At 31.2% G+C, this 19702-nt stretch overlaps 1 protein-coding gene across 1 annotated transcript in view; it reads left to right on the top strand.

The window, feature by feature from the left end:
- Positions 1-3352: 3352 nt before the first annotated feature.
- LOC119834989 (BMP-binding endothelial regulator protein) overlaps positions 3353-19702 on the top strand; it is a 39451-nt gene continuing 23101 nt past the window's right edge. Inside the window, exons 1-2 of the mRNA XM_038359568.1 lie at positions 3353-3679; positions 19011-19182. Coding sequence (XP_038215496.1) covers positions 19092-19182 — 91 coding nt within the window. The 5' untranslated portion in view covers positions 3353-3679; positions 19011-19091. The remainder of the gene's footprint in view (positions 3680-19010; positions 19183-19702) is intronic.

Here is a 19702-nt window from a genome sequence, read left to right as displayed (position 1 = left end):
TAAGCCACGGCAATTCGGTTTCGTATTATGAAAAGGGCAATCGACTATAAATATTAAATTACGAAGGCGTTATATTCGAACTGGTCGAATAAACACAATAATACGCAAATTGGTTTCCGACCATATAATTCATGCGAATAGTTAACGCCAATCTTGAAACTATTGAATATATTGTTGTCGCTGGTTATTATGGTGCCATTATCACTTTAGTACAGTTAATAACGCCGATCGATAATGTCAGATTGTAATCTGCGTCTCGCAAGGCACTGGAGTGTAAACTAAGTGTAACCTTTATTATTTTGAACACGTGATCACGTTTCTAAATTCAAATATGTAAAGGAAAAATAAAAAAAGTTTATGCTTTGCTCGTAACGCAGTTTTTTTGGTTTTCCTTTTGTATTATTTTCTCCTAACCTTTAACCTGACACATGTTGGTCTTATTTATATGATAACCTTGAGTTAACAAGTTAGTAAAGGCGCTATAAAACATCTCTTACGATTGTAAATTATGTCTCTTATCGAAAGATCATTATAAATTTATTTCTTCTTTGTGATATAAAATAATAGGACTCATGTAATCTGATTTGAAGGGGTTTATATATGTAATGTGTATTTTATACAAAGTTAGTTTGAATATATAATTAAGAATGATAAGAAATCTAACAGATAATTTCATTGGAAAGCTAATGCAAAACGCTTATATGCTACAGGTCGATCATTTGAGTAGCTATGCTTCAATACAATTTAAGTTATAGTTTTGTGATAGTTTTATTTACCACCCAATTACATATTTTTGAAGGCATATCCAAAAGGTACCTTTTTTGTAAATAAGATTTTGAATTATCATTAAAATTAAACAATACAACTTTCTTAAAAAGCTCTCGAATATACTACAACGATATATTTTATAAAACAGTAATGAATCATGCCTCTTACCCCGATATAAATTATATGTTTATCTTATTTTCGTACTTGTTCTATTTCCTAATCAGATTGTATTTTTCATTCGATGAATACATCGATACTGACGAAATTTAAAACCGATGACATGACAATAACTCAGCACAATTTTATCGATGTCAAATTGTTGTTTGTTTAGGTAGTTTGATTAATCACTTGTTATTTTAAGAGCCATGGGAGGCATTTAACTTGTCTCAATGTTTTGTTATTACAACGTACATTCATACGTTGTGGACATTATAAATATAACTTCCGTATTTTGTAGTTATCTCGTTTCTAGAGCTTATTAGTTATTAGTCACCTTTAAACAGTTTCTGCAGGTATGTATAGCTAGTTTTTCTAGCTCTGATTGGCTTTGTTCGTCCTTTGTTCTTAAAATATATACTTCTTTGTCAGTTTCATAAGCTTTTTCTATTGTTATGTCAAATATATCCATATTTTCTAGTTCAATTTTAAATTAACAGAGATAATTATTTGTATTAGAACATTTATCATTTAAATATTAAAGAAATTGTTTGTTATCAATACTAGTTATAACTCCAAAACGACAGAACGGAAATCTTTTATATTCCTTGGTTGTGTCTCCACTTGGGCACAAGGAAAGGATTGAGGTCTGGAAAGGAGGAATGAACTTGGAAAGGTGCGGAAAACGAAACGGACCTCGGAACATGCAGATGAATTGGAAAATCTATTTATTTCTTGCACGTTAGTCCGGTCTGAACCTACCTTACAACTTTACAACCTTACCCTAATTTTAAACCTACGACGTACCGTACGTTACCGTAAACATTTATAAATTATATATTAAGGAAATTCTATAGTAAAAAACAATTAAGCAATTAAGAACATATATTTTTATTTTTTTATTATCTTCTGCCTATATTATTTTCGTATTATGTAGATAAAAAATTAAGGATCAATGAAGCCCTTTCGAAGAACAATATTTTAATAGAATTTAATAAAAAAAGTGACTTTTTCGGGAATTACAAGTAAAACTTTAGAATCTTGTGGGTAGTCATTATTTAACTGTTTTATTAAACTTGTTTTATATGGAACACAAATATTATTATATATTTAAAGTATTCTTTACCATTGTATTTTTATACTTTGTTAAAATAGTGTAGCCTGTAGGTAGTCTAAACTACTTAGTAAGTTTAGATATGAAAATTAGCTTCATAATTATGAGCTTTATTGGAACTGTAAATGTTGTTTTAAAACGTAAATATTTATGTGACCGTATCCATTTATTCAAATGAACAAAATGTTATTTTTACAAATTTCATTAATAAAAAAAAATTCGCTGTGATTTAAAGAATGTTGCTAATACCTGATGACTAAATTATAATAAATATGTTAGGCTGTGAAATCAATTTACTGACTGCAGCATATAGGGCATTAAGTACATTGTCTCTCTCGTTCATTAAAACTATTTTCTAAGGACATCTACCCATAAGATTAGTAGCACCAATATTGCAAAGCATTGAGCATCCAATCATGTATGGTTCTGCACGCGGCATTAGTTTTCTACATCTTGGTGGAATCAGCCACGACATAAATTTCCCTAATAGCTTTCTGTGTTTGTCACAACGCATTGTCAGCGTTTTGATTAGAGCCATAACAGGGATCTCTCTATGTGTAAGTAACAACGATGTATTGTGAGCTTTTTTTCCTTAAAAAAGTGGAAAGGAGCAGTGGTGGCTCTTAGTTTAAGACTGCGGACTTAAATCAAATTGTTGGGGTTCGAAACCATATGGGCGTGTAAAAAATAAGTAGATTTTTTATTTATTTGCACATTATACTTTAACACTGCTCAAACGGTGAATGAAAACACTGGGAGAAAATCGGCATGTCGAAATATCAACAACTTCGACGACATGTGGCATCTGCCAGCCCGCACTTGGCCAGTGTATGTACTTTTCCAATTGGTGCTATGTCGTTGACACTGAAAAATGTCTGTTAATATAGGCATATTACCACTAATATAGGCATATTACCACTAACTCTGCTAGAGTTTGATATTAGAATTAAATGCATAAATTTTAGCGTTCAAAATAGCGAATTGGTACGGTATGTGGACATTGGACATATTCTGATAGTTTTGTTTTTGTTATATGTATAAAGTAGGTATATAATATTTAGCTGTAAATAACTTAGATTAATAATTACGTATCCTTCATTGGCATCTTATCAACACCACTATCTGGGACGTACTTATTTACGAGTGTCAAATGTGTGGTCGATAGTGGTAGCTAAACGACGTTGTATTGGTGTGTGGTCTGCACTCTGCAGTGTCCGATAGTGGAGGACGTGGTGCATTGTTGGCGCGCTGCAGGCTGGCCGGAGTTGCGAGATTAGCGCGGGAGGCTGTAGGAACAGGTCCGACGCACGCGCGGGGCAGAGTCGCGCCGCGGCCGGCAACGACGACCGACCGGCCACGGCTCACCACTCAGTACACGATCTGCCTCGCCGCCGCCAACTTGCGTGGCCATAGAGACCCCGTCCTCAAACTTCGACGAATCCCACTCGATACATTCGCTTCCAAATTTAAAAATAAATGATCATTCGAATATTTTCGCTCGCGAGTTTCATTGTATTGCACTATATTTACGTTTGTACGGTGCTTTTTAGTAAAACTTAACGGGCTTCTTTTAGTGTCGGGAGTGAAGTTAATGTTTCTGAATGATATAAGTTGGCGGGATTTTTAATTTCAGTTTGAAAGGTAAATGTTTATTTATTACTTTACATTAAGCTATGTTAAATAGGTTGTGTCTAATTACAACATAATTTCGAGTTTGAGTACACATAAATTTCGCAGTGTGCATTTTTGCCCAAAAGTAACTATACAATTTTACTAGAATCTTAATATCAAATTTTCAGCATCCTCAAGGTATTTTAGGCAAAACCTTGCTAATTGAATTCGCATATTTTATTCTAATGTGCGTAAATGGCATGTGTGATTCGAATAATTAAATCTCATCTTGTTTGGTGAGACTCAGAGATAGAGCGAATTAAATTAATCGCTTAGTAATTTTGTGTTTATTTTAATTTATCATCGGGACAGTGAATTAATTGCGTTCCACTATACACGAAATTATAGGCAATAAATGAAATTTTCAACATAGTTAACTATATAACTATGTTTTTAATTGTAGTTAAGTTGTGTTGCGAATTTTTTGTAAATTACTGTAGGGTAAAAAATTAAGTAATCATCACGAACCTCCACCACCAACACCTTTTTATCGTTAAATCAATTTTAATTGGAAAATTATTATCACATATACATAGCGATCAGTATGATACTTTTTTATGTCATTGGCAGCAGTATAGCTGTTGGGTCGCCTGATGGTAAGCGCTACCACTACCCATGAACATTTGCAGAGGCGTAAATTGGTTTGCAGACCTTTCGCTTCTACAAATGAATTGCCGACTTAAATGAAAAGGGATAAAGAAAGAGTTGACTAGAGGAATGAAGGAAAGGTATGGGAAAAGGATGCGCCTCCGTCTTCCTCTTTCACCAAACGAAACACAGTAACATTCGCATGCTAGTATTTCACGCAAAACTTTTGTGGGGGTGGCGTGAAATCCCTGGTGCGATCCATGGTTGGCCCAATTCGTGCCGAGGCGTGTTCTACTCCCACATTCAAAAACTAAACTTACGGTGATTATTCAATAAAATGGATACAGAATTTATAAGCATATATAATGATCGATGAGAAAACCGACAAAATGAGGTTTCGCCATACTAGTGCGGTTCATTTTGTTCATGTGTAATAAAATCACAATATTAAAAAAAACCTTATAATATTTCTTCGTGAGATAATTAAGTTACAAATCAACTATATTTGACATTACCTAGGTTTAAATATATTGTTTTACGTGCAGGTAAATTAAATTGATTTGCACTGAATTGGAGGCTGTCTACTGACAAATGAAAACGGTAACTTATAAAAATTTAAAAATCTTGTGCCGGTTTTGGGATAGAGTGGAGCGGTGACTCTATGTCCAAGATATAGATGTTCATTGTGTTCTTGTAAAAAATCTTGAAATATAAATCACTGAATACTAGAATAATAATATGCATAAAATTAGGTAAATAATATACCATTAATGAAATTAATGTTTAAAAATCTCTATCAAAGGGCGGAATTAGAACTCAATTCTTACGGCTACAGCCGGCGCTGTAAAAATCAATGACATTTTTTTTTCATTTAAAAATCATGCGTCTATAGATATGTAGGACGAAATTCCACGAAAAATTTAACTGAATATATAACATATTTCACAATGAATCAGGGGTAGAATTATTGGAATGTTAAGTTAGTTACTTGTAATATTAAATATCTCGTTTATAACAATGATTTTTTGTAGTTTTGATTGCAAATTGATTCATTTAAAAATACGCCACTGTAACGCTTTATTATGATTGTTATCAATTGGGAATTTCCCACATTTACCCCAAGTAAATTTTCTGTACACACGTGGCGTACTTTTATGAGCAGTTAGGGTCAATAGCGTTTATATTACTGTCTATAATATGTATTTCATCGTTTCTATATTATGTACTTTTCGTTTAGAGCGAGCAATAGACAAGTAAACTATGATATTATGTATCTGTGTGGTAATTGCAAACATTTTTCTATGGAAACTATCTTATAACTTCGGGATACATAATAGATTTAAATTTAAATATGAAAAATATGTATTTATACTTTCATTTCCAAAAGTTACTTTTTATGATTATATTTTTTATTTTTAAACAAATAGTTTGCATTGCATTTGTTATTGTATTGAAACGTCATTTTAATATACAGATAAAAAAATTATATTTTGGTAAAAAGAAATGTCATTTCTAATAATGAATTGCCAATTTTCGTCCTATTCATGCGAGATCTGCAATAAGTTACTTAATCATAGAGCAGGAGTCTGGCTGAATTCCAAAAGATGTGCTTGAATCGCGCAATTAAGATAGGGAGCTTTGGCTTGTAGCCACTTCTTAAAATCATGTCCCATGCAATAGCTAACGACCCTTTGAATACTTGATAGGCTCCATATAAAGTATTAGAGCTACAGAATGTTTTAATTTGCAATTACTGTATATTATAAGAAAAAATCGTTTTCTAGAAGAGACTATCACAATTTAACAAGCTTGCATTGCTTATACTTTGTAAAAAATCCATCAAATGAGTCTTACTTTATTAGGTATAAAAAGTAAAATACAAAATATTATCTATTTACATTTAAAAGGATTTTTTTAGCGTTCTATGACGATATAGTGTATGTTTCATCAAATTCAGTGAAATGAAATGAGTCATATTTCAGACCAGATATTTCAGATGTTACCCTTACGCATATAAATTATTAGTAATACACATAACACTCTTAATCGCATCCGGAGCCCATAAATAGAATTGTTTCTTGTACATGGACTGATACGATTGTTGCAAAATTTTAAAAGTTTATGAGTCACTATTATTATTCATAGAGATAGGTTACCAATGAGTCGTCATAGCAATAAACCTCGAAAATAAAGTGTTGTCGTTAATAATCATTCATTCTGAAATAAAATGTTTATATTTTAGTATTAACCGTAACGTAAATTGCACCATTAGGCAGTCAAATTATGGAGACACACGGTTCTCGGAAATTAGCTTTGACATTGTTATAGATGGATAAATAATAATTGTAACAAATAAGTGATTACAAAAAAAAAAAAAAATAAACAATAAACAAAATATATTAAAAAAGAGGACTTCAAATTCTACAGCGTTTAATTAAGTTAAATAGAAACATAAAATAATGAAAAAATAAATAAATATGAAGTTATAACAAATCAAAAACTGAGGGTGTTAATTTTACTTTTTCTTTTATTTTGAAAGTTAATTTATTTTTTTATATATATCTTCTTCAGTATTTGGTAAGAATTTAGAAAAGGTGTTATGTGTGATCTGGCAGTAGATAAAAAAAAAATACGTCACAGGCTTTCTGAAACTTTTGCAATAGTTACAAAAGACACGATCCAAATAAGATAAATTCGTAGTTAAACGTAGAAAGGGCAAGGGTAGATCCCTTCCTCTCTAAAACCATGGTCCAGAAACCCCTACATTTTTTATTTTTTTTATCGTTATTAAAATTTGTGGTGTTCTGAGGTTTTAGTAAGGATCCGGTTAATAATATGTCTATAAACCAACAGAAAATTCGATTATATTCTATAAATTTAAATTTTGTGTTTCTGGTGGTATGTTAACACTATAAACGAACTTACTTCTTTTTTGAAATTTTCCATTGTTTACTTAACTAATTTATGGTCATAATACAATACTTTGTTTTCTCTATATTTTGATGTATTCAGAATAATTATTTTAAAGAAAGTCATATAGTAAAAAAGTAAGGATATATTAAAAAAGCAGTTGCTTGTTATTTTACGTATTCTATCTTAATATTACCTCTGGTACTCAGAACATAACAACTAATTAAAGTTAACTTAGACTTGACCAGGAGACTAAGGCCGTCATACAAAGCCATTAATATATTTTGATGGATTTACATGCCACTTGTCTCAGTAATGTAACCGCTGCACTGAAGTTTGCGATTTTATTTCAAATTGCTAATAGAACTAAGACAAATGACTACGTTTCCCTCGAAGCAATTAACTTTTGAATGTTCTGATGTTTTTAATTTTAAGTAATAAGAAAGTTGAATATATGTTTATAGGTTCATACGTACATAATGGATGGATAGAACTTTCAAATCTTGAAAAAGAACAATAAATTGTTGCCTGATATAATAAATGGCTTCAGAGAATAGATAAATAATTGGAACCAGGTTCAAGTTTTCCTCTTTATCTTTATCATTTACATATAGGATCCGTATGGGCGTGCCGGCGGAACTTTTCAATACGCCCACACCAAGGCTTTCGGATGTCGGACATTTTCAGCACATTACATGCCAACAGACATAAAAAGTTAAAGATTTATGTAGAAAAGCGTAATATATCCTCGAGGCTTTTTCCTTCGGATTTATATTGAGATATATCACACATATGTAGAAATTTAATTGATACACAAATTCTATTAATTCTCGAGATGCTAGTTTATCGTCGTCATTCATCCTCGGCTTTTTTCATAATATATGACAATGAAATAAAACATGAAACCCTTAAATTTTTACTACTTTCTGGAAGTTTCCACCTATCCAAAATGGGTATATGTATGAATTCGTTCAATGGATAACGTTAATTTTACATTAATTTGCTTATGGGTATAGAAGATATAAATAACAAAGCTAATTTTGAAACGTAGAGAAAAGTTCTGATTTTATCATCGCAATGGCGGACTTGCAGGTGTGCGTAGTAGGCAGGTGGCTGAAGGTAATTTTTTACCACCATTACCAACCATTGCAATAAAGTAACTTGTTGTTTTCCGACTTGCGTTATGAATATTGCATTTACCGAACATACGCTTATGCTGTTTCTCTTTTGAGTTCATTCTACAGTTGACACCATTTCGATATTAGATACTGATTTTGTGGGATAAACTGACCAAGAAACAAATAATAATATACATGTATACAAGTATTAGATGTGTATAAATATCATAAGAATATAATCGTATATATTTATATTTTATTGTATATATATAAAAACGTACGTTATTTATGATATATAATGAAATAACGCTTCTTATTGTTTTACACGCATACGAAATTATGACTAGTATTGTGAAATAATTGTTTTTATGCTACCATTTGTCACATGATAATATAGTTGTAGGCATGACAAATGTTATGACGTAACTAATAATCTTTTATCTATATTGCCAATTATTTGAGGAATTCGGATTTATCAGATTCACACTTAAAGAAGCGATTGTTTTCTTTCATATCTCAATTACCTCTTTATAAAATAAATTCCATTATTCTTATTGATATCATGGTGTAACATTTAATGATAAAAGTAAACTATGTAATAAATCATTTTTGATTGATTATATGAAAACAAAAAATGGTGTTAAATTGAAGTTAAATCATGATTGAAAAATACTTGTGTAAGAAGTGTACAGAAGAATTATCATCTTGGTTTTCTTTTAAATTATTCTTCAAGGTTCGGCTATGTTTAAGAATTATGAAGAGAAGATTAGAATATTTACATTAATCTAGTCTTATTTTATCAAACTCATACAGTTTTGTATCGAAGAACACAATTGATATAACCTGTTGTACTTACACAGTACAAATTAAATTCAATTGGCAAACTGTACTCATAGTGTTGCCAAAAGTTTGAATTCAATCCGTATTTGGAAAATTAAACAATCTCAAACGACTAGTTTCGATAGTTATCATTATGTAAGCACCACTAGATTTCCATAATCCTTTAATTCAACAGTAGTTGAGAACCAGATGTATTATCATGAAGTACAGACTACAGAGTGGCCGCTCTCTGCGTTCAAAGTTGTGCAACACTGCTCCACTGAGCTTGCAACATTTACCAAAGCAAACTATTACAGTAAACTGTGAATATTTGATATTTGTATCTGTAATCATTTGGTCAAAATTCTTTAGATATACTTCTTTTGACGCACATCCTTTAAAGTTTACTTTAATATGTAAAAAGAAAAGTGGTACAAAAGCCCCTTTTCTCCTCCTCCTATTAATGCACCTCAATTATTAAGGATTCACAGGCACGTGCAATATTATTTTAAATTGGAAACAATTACACGCTAAAATGTTTTGCCATAATGGTTCTTATATGTCGGTATTAGGTGCTACTGTTGCGTAATGTGGAATGTAAAAAGTGCTAGTTTCGGCATGCTGGCGACAATCAGGCTGCGTGGGCACTATCAGTTGCCGCGAGGTCACGCCGCTCACCCCGCTATCGCGACGCTGCCCGCAACTCATTAACTCTATTAATAATTCATCTCGTATCCCTATTGTTCTGCAAAATTATTTTTTCATTGAGAACTTGCGCCTCCGATGCACTGTCGCGCTTTACGTTTCTTTGTTCTTTTTAATGTCTGCCAGTGTTTAAAGAAGTGCAGGACAATGAACTGCAGTTCAAGGCATCTGCGTTCACATGCTCTTTTATTTTGTATTTATTTAATATGACAATTGACAGTACGCATGTCGCATACATCTCTTGCATATGGTATAACATGTTATATTGATACAGGACTCAGTGAAGTGATTACAGTAAAGGCACTTATAAACTATTTTTGAATGAGTTATAATATTACCATTGAATGGATACGTATATGGAAACTGCTAATCAAGGAATGTCATAAGTGCTTATACAGCAATAGGAGGAATTAATTTACAAAAATATCTCGTTTATACTGTCATGGGATCTAATCTATTTAGTATACAATAAGATAGTTATACAATATTAGATGAAATTTATGATTCATGAATTTCACATACTTAATAACTTTTTAGTGTACTTTCTGTTGAATAATTCTTTTGTTTAATATTTATTCTATAATAGTACAGTCAGTTCAGAGCAAGTCAGTTCTAATATCTATTTCTATCTAATTGTATTCTATAATACAATTAGATAGAAATAGATATTAGAACTGACTTGTTTGCGATATCAAAGGGTGTCGTTTGTAGTTATTCGATTAAGGTCCATTGATGCTTAGATTTATACTACATATAAATATACGATAGGTGTACTATCGTATATTTAGAGTCTTATGAAACGCTTTGATACAACAGTAATTTGGTATCCATTGTATATTGATAAAATCACGTAGCGTCATACCTTATTCAGGTTCTATTGCAAACAAAAATTTAAACACTTATTAATAGATTCTGAGTAATACTTAATGTTTGGATATGACCGGGTGAATGTAGCCAAGAATTTGAACATCTTTCTTTATGTTCGCAGAGATTGCTTAATGGATATGTTATGTTCAGGCCTGTTAATTCAATTAGCCACTTGAAGTTACCACTCGACTCAACAGCTCATTGTTTAAGGTGGAAACCTCTAATACTATATCCACAATAAAGGGTATCTGAAAAAAAAACACAGTTTTGATTATACATGACTTGCAAATTTTTATTGGATTTGTGACAATTTAACAGGGCGCTGTAAATTTCTTCTTAATAGACTAAAATTTAATCAATTTCCATTTCTTGTAACAATGTTATTAGTGTTAAAAAATCGATGTCACATTGTGGAAACTAGGTATATTTTTTATACAAATTTTAATACGGATTATGTATTTAGTGCAAAAGAAGTTAAAATGTTATTGAACAAAAGATGAACTCATTAAGATAAATGCATATTACATTTTGCTCGTTCCAAATTAACCACCGCAAACAAAAGATAATTATGGATTCTTTTTTAAATATTTGCGAGGATTATCTATTAGCAATGGCAGACGATAATAAACGTTATCGTAATGAGATCATTATTTCGAACATTGCATAATTATTTCTTATTATTCCAAATTATATAGACTAAGCCTGTTCTATACATTATGTGTGATCATTTATATAAATATAAGAAAGCAATAGGTACTTTCACTTTATACTAGTAAAATAATGTAAACTTGATTACAGCTCGAACCCTTCTAGCAAAGAAAAGATAAATAACGTGCTATGTGTTCGTGATCATCTAATTGTGTAGATTGGCTAAGATCGATCGAAACACAACAACAGAACGGTCTACTGGTAACCGTATAATTGTATATTGGCAACCCGAATCGTGGTCAGCTCAGGTAATAAAACAAAACAACAAACAAGGAAGCGTTCTCCACGGAACCGCACCCCGAGGTGGTCCCGCCCTTGCAGATCGTCGAACTGTGTTCAGAAAAAAAACCCGATCTCGTTTCGCCGTTCGTGTACAGTTAGGTAGAGCATTAAGTAATCGGACCCGAGAGCGTCGAGATAATGTTGCGCACGCGTGAAATATATCCGAGAGTTTTTATTGCGATCGCGTTCCGCTCCCGGACTGGTATGCGCGTGCGTCGTTGCGTCCGCCTCGAAGAAATTCATTCGATGAGTGGTTTGCCTTACGGCGACCTTGCGTTTTGGCTGCCTCTGCTTGCCTGCTTCTGTGAAAGTAGGTGACGTTGCCACGGATGATGTTCGACACCGGCTTCACATTTGGGCCCTACGTTTTCTTTCGAGCTTGCTTTCTAAATTCAATCTTGAATGTTTATATTAATGATCGCCCATAAAATTAATTAATAACAAATATATATGTAAGTTATTGACAACAATTTAACCTGAATTTATTCATCGTATTTCGGTACGTACGGTTCGTAACCCTCATAGGAGGCCTGTGTCCCAGCAGTGGGAACGTGTATGGGCTGATGATGATGATGATGATGATTTCGGTACGTATGGGATATTATATGTAGTAATATTAAAGGATTAACCACTAAAATATGACATTAAAATGTTCAATGAAGAGCAAAGTATTATTCATACAAATATTGCGTGTAATGAAATGATTTCTGATCACCCAACCATTATATTCATACATTTGACTTCTCTCATTTCATGGTACCATACCATTGGTATTACATGGAAATACGGATTCCGTTTGTAGTATTAATTTATTTTCATAAATTATTTTGTCTTAATATAACTTCACACATAAGAGGTGATAAGTAATACCAGTGCCTTCACAACGTTAAACTATTTATTTGCTCAAATTAATTTAATTTTATGTGGCTATTTTATTGAAATAGTATTTTTAAGTTGTTTGAAAGAGCTTCAACCATTTATTTACCTTACATTTACTTAACATACATATATCCTTAGCGATTTCGTAGTATTGTATCACACATTACTGGTTTATTTTCAAACAAATTTTCCTTGATTTTGCAATGAATTTGGAAGAATACTCAAATTATATATGCTATAATGTGTTTCTATGAATTCTATTAAGTAATCGGCTACGAGTTTTACCTGAGTATTCAATAGCAAAAATATACGCTGCAGGATTTAGGATTTAGATATTTGTCAATAATTTATCCTTTGTGTGATAAGGAAACGCTTTAGTGAATCGTAAGCTGCAAATAATTGTGTATTTCAGCTTAAGATTCCAACACCACTAATAATTAATATATTTACTGTCAAATTTCTAATCTATTTCAATTTATCAAAATACAGTAAATCTGAGGAAAACATTCAATAAAATTTAATAGAATTTTATTATATGAAAAATATTATGCCTTATCACGCTTATTTGTGAGTGATTCGGTTTATTTAATAAAATAATTTTGAAAGAATTTATATAAATATCGATGTCCAAGCTTATTGTTATTTTGACGTATTTGTTCTAATCTATGTGCTGTTTTTTCACTCTTAAATAATATAAATATGAGTCATGAGGCATTTCATGTTTTCGTATAGATAAGTCGATTGGGATTATGGTCACCAGCCAGAAAGATTTCGTGACCAATTCCTCTTGGGTTGTTAAGTTATACATCTATTAAAGTAAGCGTGATTAAGCATGGCGACCGTCAGTTTCATTACTATTTGTGGTTTGTGCAATGGAGAACTCCTTAGTACATAGAACAATTTAGTCATTTTGTCTCCAGCTTGAAAATTTGCCACAATATTATTATTAACCCATTACCTTGAAGTTTGCAAAAATGGAGTCTACTACAGCTCTTCGCTTACGTCAGATTCTAGGTGACACAAAAAATATGAAACAACATATGTACTAGTGTTTTTTTTCATTACTTCGAGATTGTTTACAATAATCTGACAAATTTTCAATTCAGAAGATGTTAATGTTAAAAAAATACTTTCTACCAAGGTAGGTCATAATTACTCAAATACTTACAGATCAGCAGCTGAAGATCACCATACATTTATCTTAACGCTTGTACAATACATGAATGTTTATATAAATAAATGATTAACGAACGTTGCAAACTATTTTAGGAATTTGTGAAGTCGTGATATGATTTACACATCTATCATGAAATATTTATTGTACCTAATACAATTGGTTTATTGGATGGAAGTGGGAAATATTATTTATCAGCAATAATTGTAAAAATACATGTGACTACATCGTGCGTATCTGTATATACTTATTGTGAAAAAAAGTAAGTGGTGAAGGTTTTTAAAATAATAATAATGAAATGCACAAATAATTTTCCTTGTTTACTTGAGAATAAGTTTAGAACTTAATAAATTTGATTTGACGCTATGAAAGCATTACGATTTCATTAATTCTGCTCACTTTGTATCGGGAAAAAACGGCTGCCATGGGTTGTAGTAGATTAGTTTAAAAATTTTAAGTATTATCTTATGCGGTCACGAATGCATGCGAAATCAACTTTTTTAAAAGTGTAGAATGCAATATGCAAATGTACGTTCTAAATGATAAAAAATTAAAATAACAAATATCATATTTCGTATAATTAACTGTATGTAATCGGGAAATTAACTAAATAACATATGTAAAGTTTCAACTATACTTTAGATAAAATATAAGTCCATTAAATTTGTTCTTACGTTGAATGATTGATATATTATACGAATCGCTAAATGTATACAAAATTTGAGCGTAACAACAAAAGACGGGTATTTCCCAGCCTTGGCTCGAGAATTCCGATTTATCTTTTAATGTAATGATAAAAATAAAATATAAAAGATATAAAACATTGAAATTGAAAACAACTTATTTAAACCTATGACATTATAGATATAAACTTTGAAAAGTATGATATGATATGGTATTGTGCCTATGAAAAAGTTATATAAGGTATTGGGAATAAAAATATTGGTATTTGTTATTTCCAAACTTCTCTTTCAAGCTAAAACCTTGCCGTGGTTTGATTGCGAACCATTGTATCCAAGAAAACATATAAAAAAAAATTGCACTGAATAAGTAAACACAATATTATCTATATAATATAACAATAGTTTCTAATATAGTGGGTTATCCTTACGATAGATAATTGTGTTCACAAAATAACAATTTTTTAAAACCAAATAACTTTATACATGTTGTAGCGAAAGCATTAATAAAACACTGATAATTCAAAGAATTAGAGAAAAAGATGATGGCTTAGTGAAAATAAAACCTTAGAGCCATTCGCTTTTTAGAGAATTTAAATGTGTTACGGGCATATTGTTGTACGTAATAATTAGATTACTCGTGAAATTATGCCAAAAATAAGGTCTCGATTGCTTCAAATACAATCCTAATTAAATTATATCGAAGGTTTCATTAGTGAGAACTATTTTCGCCGCTAACGTTAGAATCACGATCACTTTTAATTTCAATACGATAATAGACTTTTGAGAAAAATGAAAAAGTGTTTCAACTAACATATATCTACATAACGTACATCATTAGGAAATGAATGAAAGATATAAAGGTCAAGTAGATACAAAACGAAAATGTTTGGTAGGGTCATATTGAAAACACGAAGAACTTTTTCCAAACAACTCAAATCCACGTTACCCTGAGCTTTGAAGCTGAGAAAATAAACATTAAGCAACAATGTTGTCATTACTTATCAAAAGCTTGCTTAATGCGTTCGAAGAAAGGTTGTATTGTGTGACAACTTTCCGGACACACAGCAAATATATTTCACCTAATGCTTACCGTTGGTTTCCTGGAGTGGCAGCGTGGTGGCCCATGCGCTGGCTTTTGGACCACCTTCCCTTTAGTCTTTATTTTGGTACTGTGAGAGATTGACCTGTGCTTAATTGTGCTTTTGTGCCTGATGCCGTCACAAGTGACAGTTAGTAATTTACAATGTATATTTTCGATGTGCTCAATTCGAGTTGATCCCTTTCTTCATTTCTTATTTTGTTGTGCATAATAAGTATTTATGAGATAAATACGAAATTTTAAACGTTATAGTGCTATTATTTTGGCATGTTTTGTATGGTTTTTAAAATAGCCATGTTGTGAGTGTTAAAAACGACTTAGTTTTATTTAATTACACATAATAATTAATTTGATTAGCTCTAATTACATAATTTATTCCGAAATAAATTTCATTGACTTTTTTGATCGTTCTATCTCATTATAGTTATAATAAACTGACGGATCCCTACTGCGTTTATAAAATAATTGTTCGTAACAATCTTCTGAAAAAATAAACAATATACCCTATTTTTGTTATCATTTAATTGTCACCAATTGAAAAATAACAAAAGAGTTTTAACAATAACATTACATAATAAGTCCACTATTACGCTTTTTATATTGATGCAAGTTTTTATACATTCCATTGTCTGATCGACATTTCTCGTTTATTAGCACTGAGATTGATGACACAAAAAATGAAACAATACTGTATGGCGGATGTGGGAGCTACTGGATTTTATCAATAAGAAATGTATGAAGATATGATGCAGGAAACCGTTTAATGTTCGTAATTACGTGGTTATTAAATAATTACTATTAATTCTACAATATAAGTAGTTAATTACATTTAACGGTCAATTAAATTGAACAAAATTTCCAAGTAGGAAGTTCATTACGATTCAATTTTATTTACAATTAGAATCTCAAATCCGTGTTCGTGGAGTTTTTATAAAAGCATATATTGTGCGGATTTTAATTAAAGCGTATTGTGGACCTCACTTAATAAGCAAATATAATTAATAATACAAATAGCAGCGCTCTAGTCGAGATTCGCAAAAAGATGAAGTTGAAAGAATTCATTAGCTTTTTTGTCCAATCTAAAAAGCATTACAGAGGAGGATCTGAAACCGGAACTAATGTAATTGACAATGTTTTAGAGGCGAGACATGGCGCCTCGTTTAGGCAAAGCTTACACGACTCTATGTAAACGCATTTAATATGAACCACTTTTTGCTTTGTTATTATTATACATGAATAAATACTTTGCCCGAGTACACGAGGTCAATATTCTTATGGAATGCTATAAAAAATGCGCTAAGGACGTCGCTTTGGCATCTATCGGATTCAGAATCAATGTTTTAGTACGCTCAGGGTCATTAATTATATGATTACTATGAATAATTAATTGATTTATGTCATAAGGCATATATTTGAAATATTGATCTTTAGTATATTTCATTAACAATGTATTATAATGATATATGTTCTATTATGAATTTTGGATACCGTCTTATATGAATGATTAATAAAACATCAATATTGTACATTGATAATAAGCATATCTGATAGGTAATTATATAATTTTAATCTCAATGATATTACATTAAATATGCACTTCATTTATGTTTTCTCTCTTTGCATTTTTTTTGCTTGTTACTTACTTCTAAGTATATCAATGTTTTATCAGGATGTAGATTGTAGGTACATATTTAAATATTCAATACAAGGAAAATGTAAATTGTATTTAAAAACGTACACTTAATATTATCGTTGTAAAGTTATACAATTTGTGATAAATTATTGTGAAATTTGGTATTTCTGTGGTTCTAGGCGTTACATTAATTATGATTGTTAATAAAAAAATATTTTGATTTATTGGTATTGCAAATGGTGATAAAAGTAGATATTTTTTTCATTAATAATATTTTTTTTATCAAATATGTAAAATATATTCATATTTTTTTTATAACTTTATGCTACTGTCACTTATTGTTTACTGTTTTAGGTATTTTATGAGTCTATATGACGATGTGTTAGTTAGTCACACAATAAGTAAATGTTATTATGGAGAAATATCGTGTTAAGACGTCATTTTATTCATTTCACCTCTTAGTATTTGCGTCACAGAAAGAGGTCGTACTGTTATTATCATCATACCTAACATTCAAACAATAATGTTAATTTAATGCTCAAAATTATCAATTAGTATTATTCTAATAAAAAAGTAGAATTTGTCCTAAATGAATATCAATTCAGTTAATTTTAGTCTTTACATCGTATATTTATTTCATTATTATATTCTATGAAAATTTTAATGGCGGTAAATGTTACGGTTACTTAAGTATGTTGTTTAAAGCACGAAATTTCCTAGAAAATGGTCACTGCAGTTTATTACATATTTATTGATACAAAATACAGTGACTCAAAATCATACAAAAGCTAAAATACAAATTATTTGATGTGCAACTTAACGGCATTCAAGCGTACTGAATGCACTAACTCAAGTGGTTCGCGCATCCTGGTCTATCAATCACTGACTCTCATATCTGGGTCGGCGTGCAAAAACTCACACTAAATTGCTTATCACTCATTAAATTTCGAGTCCAATGACTTCATCGTAATGACGAACGTTCGAAATCAAAATTAAATTCCTGAAATTATCGGTTAATTTGATATTAGAATTGTACATTGATTTCTATTTTAGATAACTCTAAGTCCAAAAATATTAATATGATTTTCCTTATGGTTTTGTTACAATGTCATGCCTGGAATATTTGTGATTTTAATATGTTATAAATCTTAAAATCTCTTAGAACTGTTTTAATCTAAATATAGTTAAAAATAATAACCAGAGTCGTCTCGACAGCTTTAAATGCCTCTGATGAGATAATCTTCATATTTTTATATTGAAATAAGAAAAATAAGATTAACATTTAAAACAATGCACTGCATACTTAAATCTCTCGCTGAAGAAGCTCAGGCATTCATATAATGCGCTTAATTATATCATTACAGTCATTAAATGTGTACAGTTTGCAGTGTTATTCTGAATTTATTCACCTTGATCCGCTTCCTGATTTGAAATTACGAGCAGGAAAAATTTCGATTTTAAAACTTAACCTAAAAGCAAGGTTGTTGATATTCATATTTTGTTTCTACTCTCTCAGCTCATAAAGCTATCCAAATAATAATAAAAAATTAAACATTTTTTGTTGACAACGTGTAATAGGAATATATAAGCTTTTAAAATTATACATAGGCCTCGCACTTTACTTAAGCAAATTTTGACCTGACGATAATACATATATAACATACTTTAAGCAAATATCATTTAAAAAATAAATCGTTGTGATTGGATACCTACACTAATATGCTACGTAGGTCTTTCATTGTTTTTGAGAGCGATGGTTAAACTTGCTTGTTATAAGAGTTTTCCTTATAATAACTAACTTCAGTGTAGCCTTATAAACTCTTGTCTCTTCCCCAGGTGTTGCGCTCGAGTTGCGTGGTGCGAGGGTGTGATGCGAGCGGCGCGGAGGGGCCCGCGCCGGCGCCGGTAGCCGCGAACATGCGCCCGCGCACCGCTCATGCGCTCGCTTGCTTGCTAGCTCTCGCTGCTACGCTCACCAGCCACACCGCCGCCGCCTCCAGTGTTATTAGTAAGTGATATTTAACCCTCATATTATAAATACAAAAGTTACTCATACATAAATTTTATCCCGAAAATGCCTCCATAACGGGAAGAAAGCGGATAAATCCTACTGTCTATTTTTCCTTCGGACGCACGGATGCGCGAAGATGCGGTCGAAAAGATATTTATAAAAATTTGTTGCGAATATGTAAGAGAATGACATGCATGTTAATAGGATAATATCAGAAAAAGAATTGATGATGATGGTTGCGAGCTCGGAATAATGACAATCTTCTGTTTTTACTCCTAAAATATCACCAGCATCATCGTCAATTACCATATTGTGACGCTTAAAATTTACGTATTCTGGTATTCTAAGTTAAATCCCAATTAATATATACATATCTGTTTAATATGCAGATTGAAATGGTTCTATTATAATGTTAAAATATTCATTACTCTTGATTGAATATGGCGTTAACTTGTTTCTTAAATAAAAGCTTAGATTATTGATCTCTAGTAGGAAAATGCTATTATCGACGCGTGAA

This window comes from Zerene cesonia, chromosome 20 (genome assembly GCF_012273895.1).
Source record: "Zerene cesonia ecotype Mississippi chromosome 20, Zerene_cesonia_1.1, whole genome shotgun sequence".
Classification (NCBI taxonomy): domain Eukaryota; kingdom Metazoa; phylum Arthropoda; class Insecta; order Lepidoptera; family Pieridae; genus Zerene; species Zerene cesonia.
Note: the sequence above shows the minus strand (reverse complement) of the source record. Positions and strands in the feature narration are given on the sequence as shown.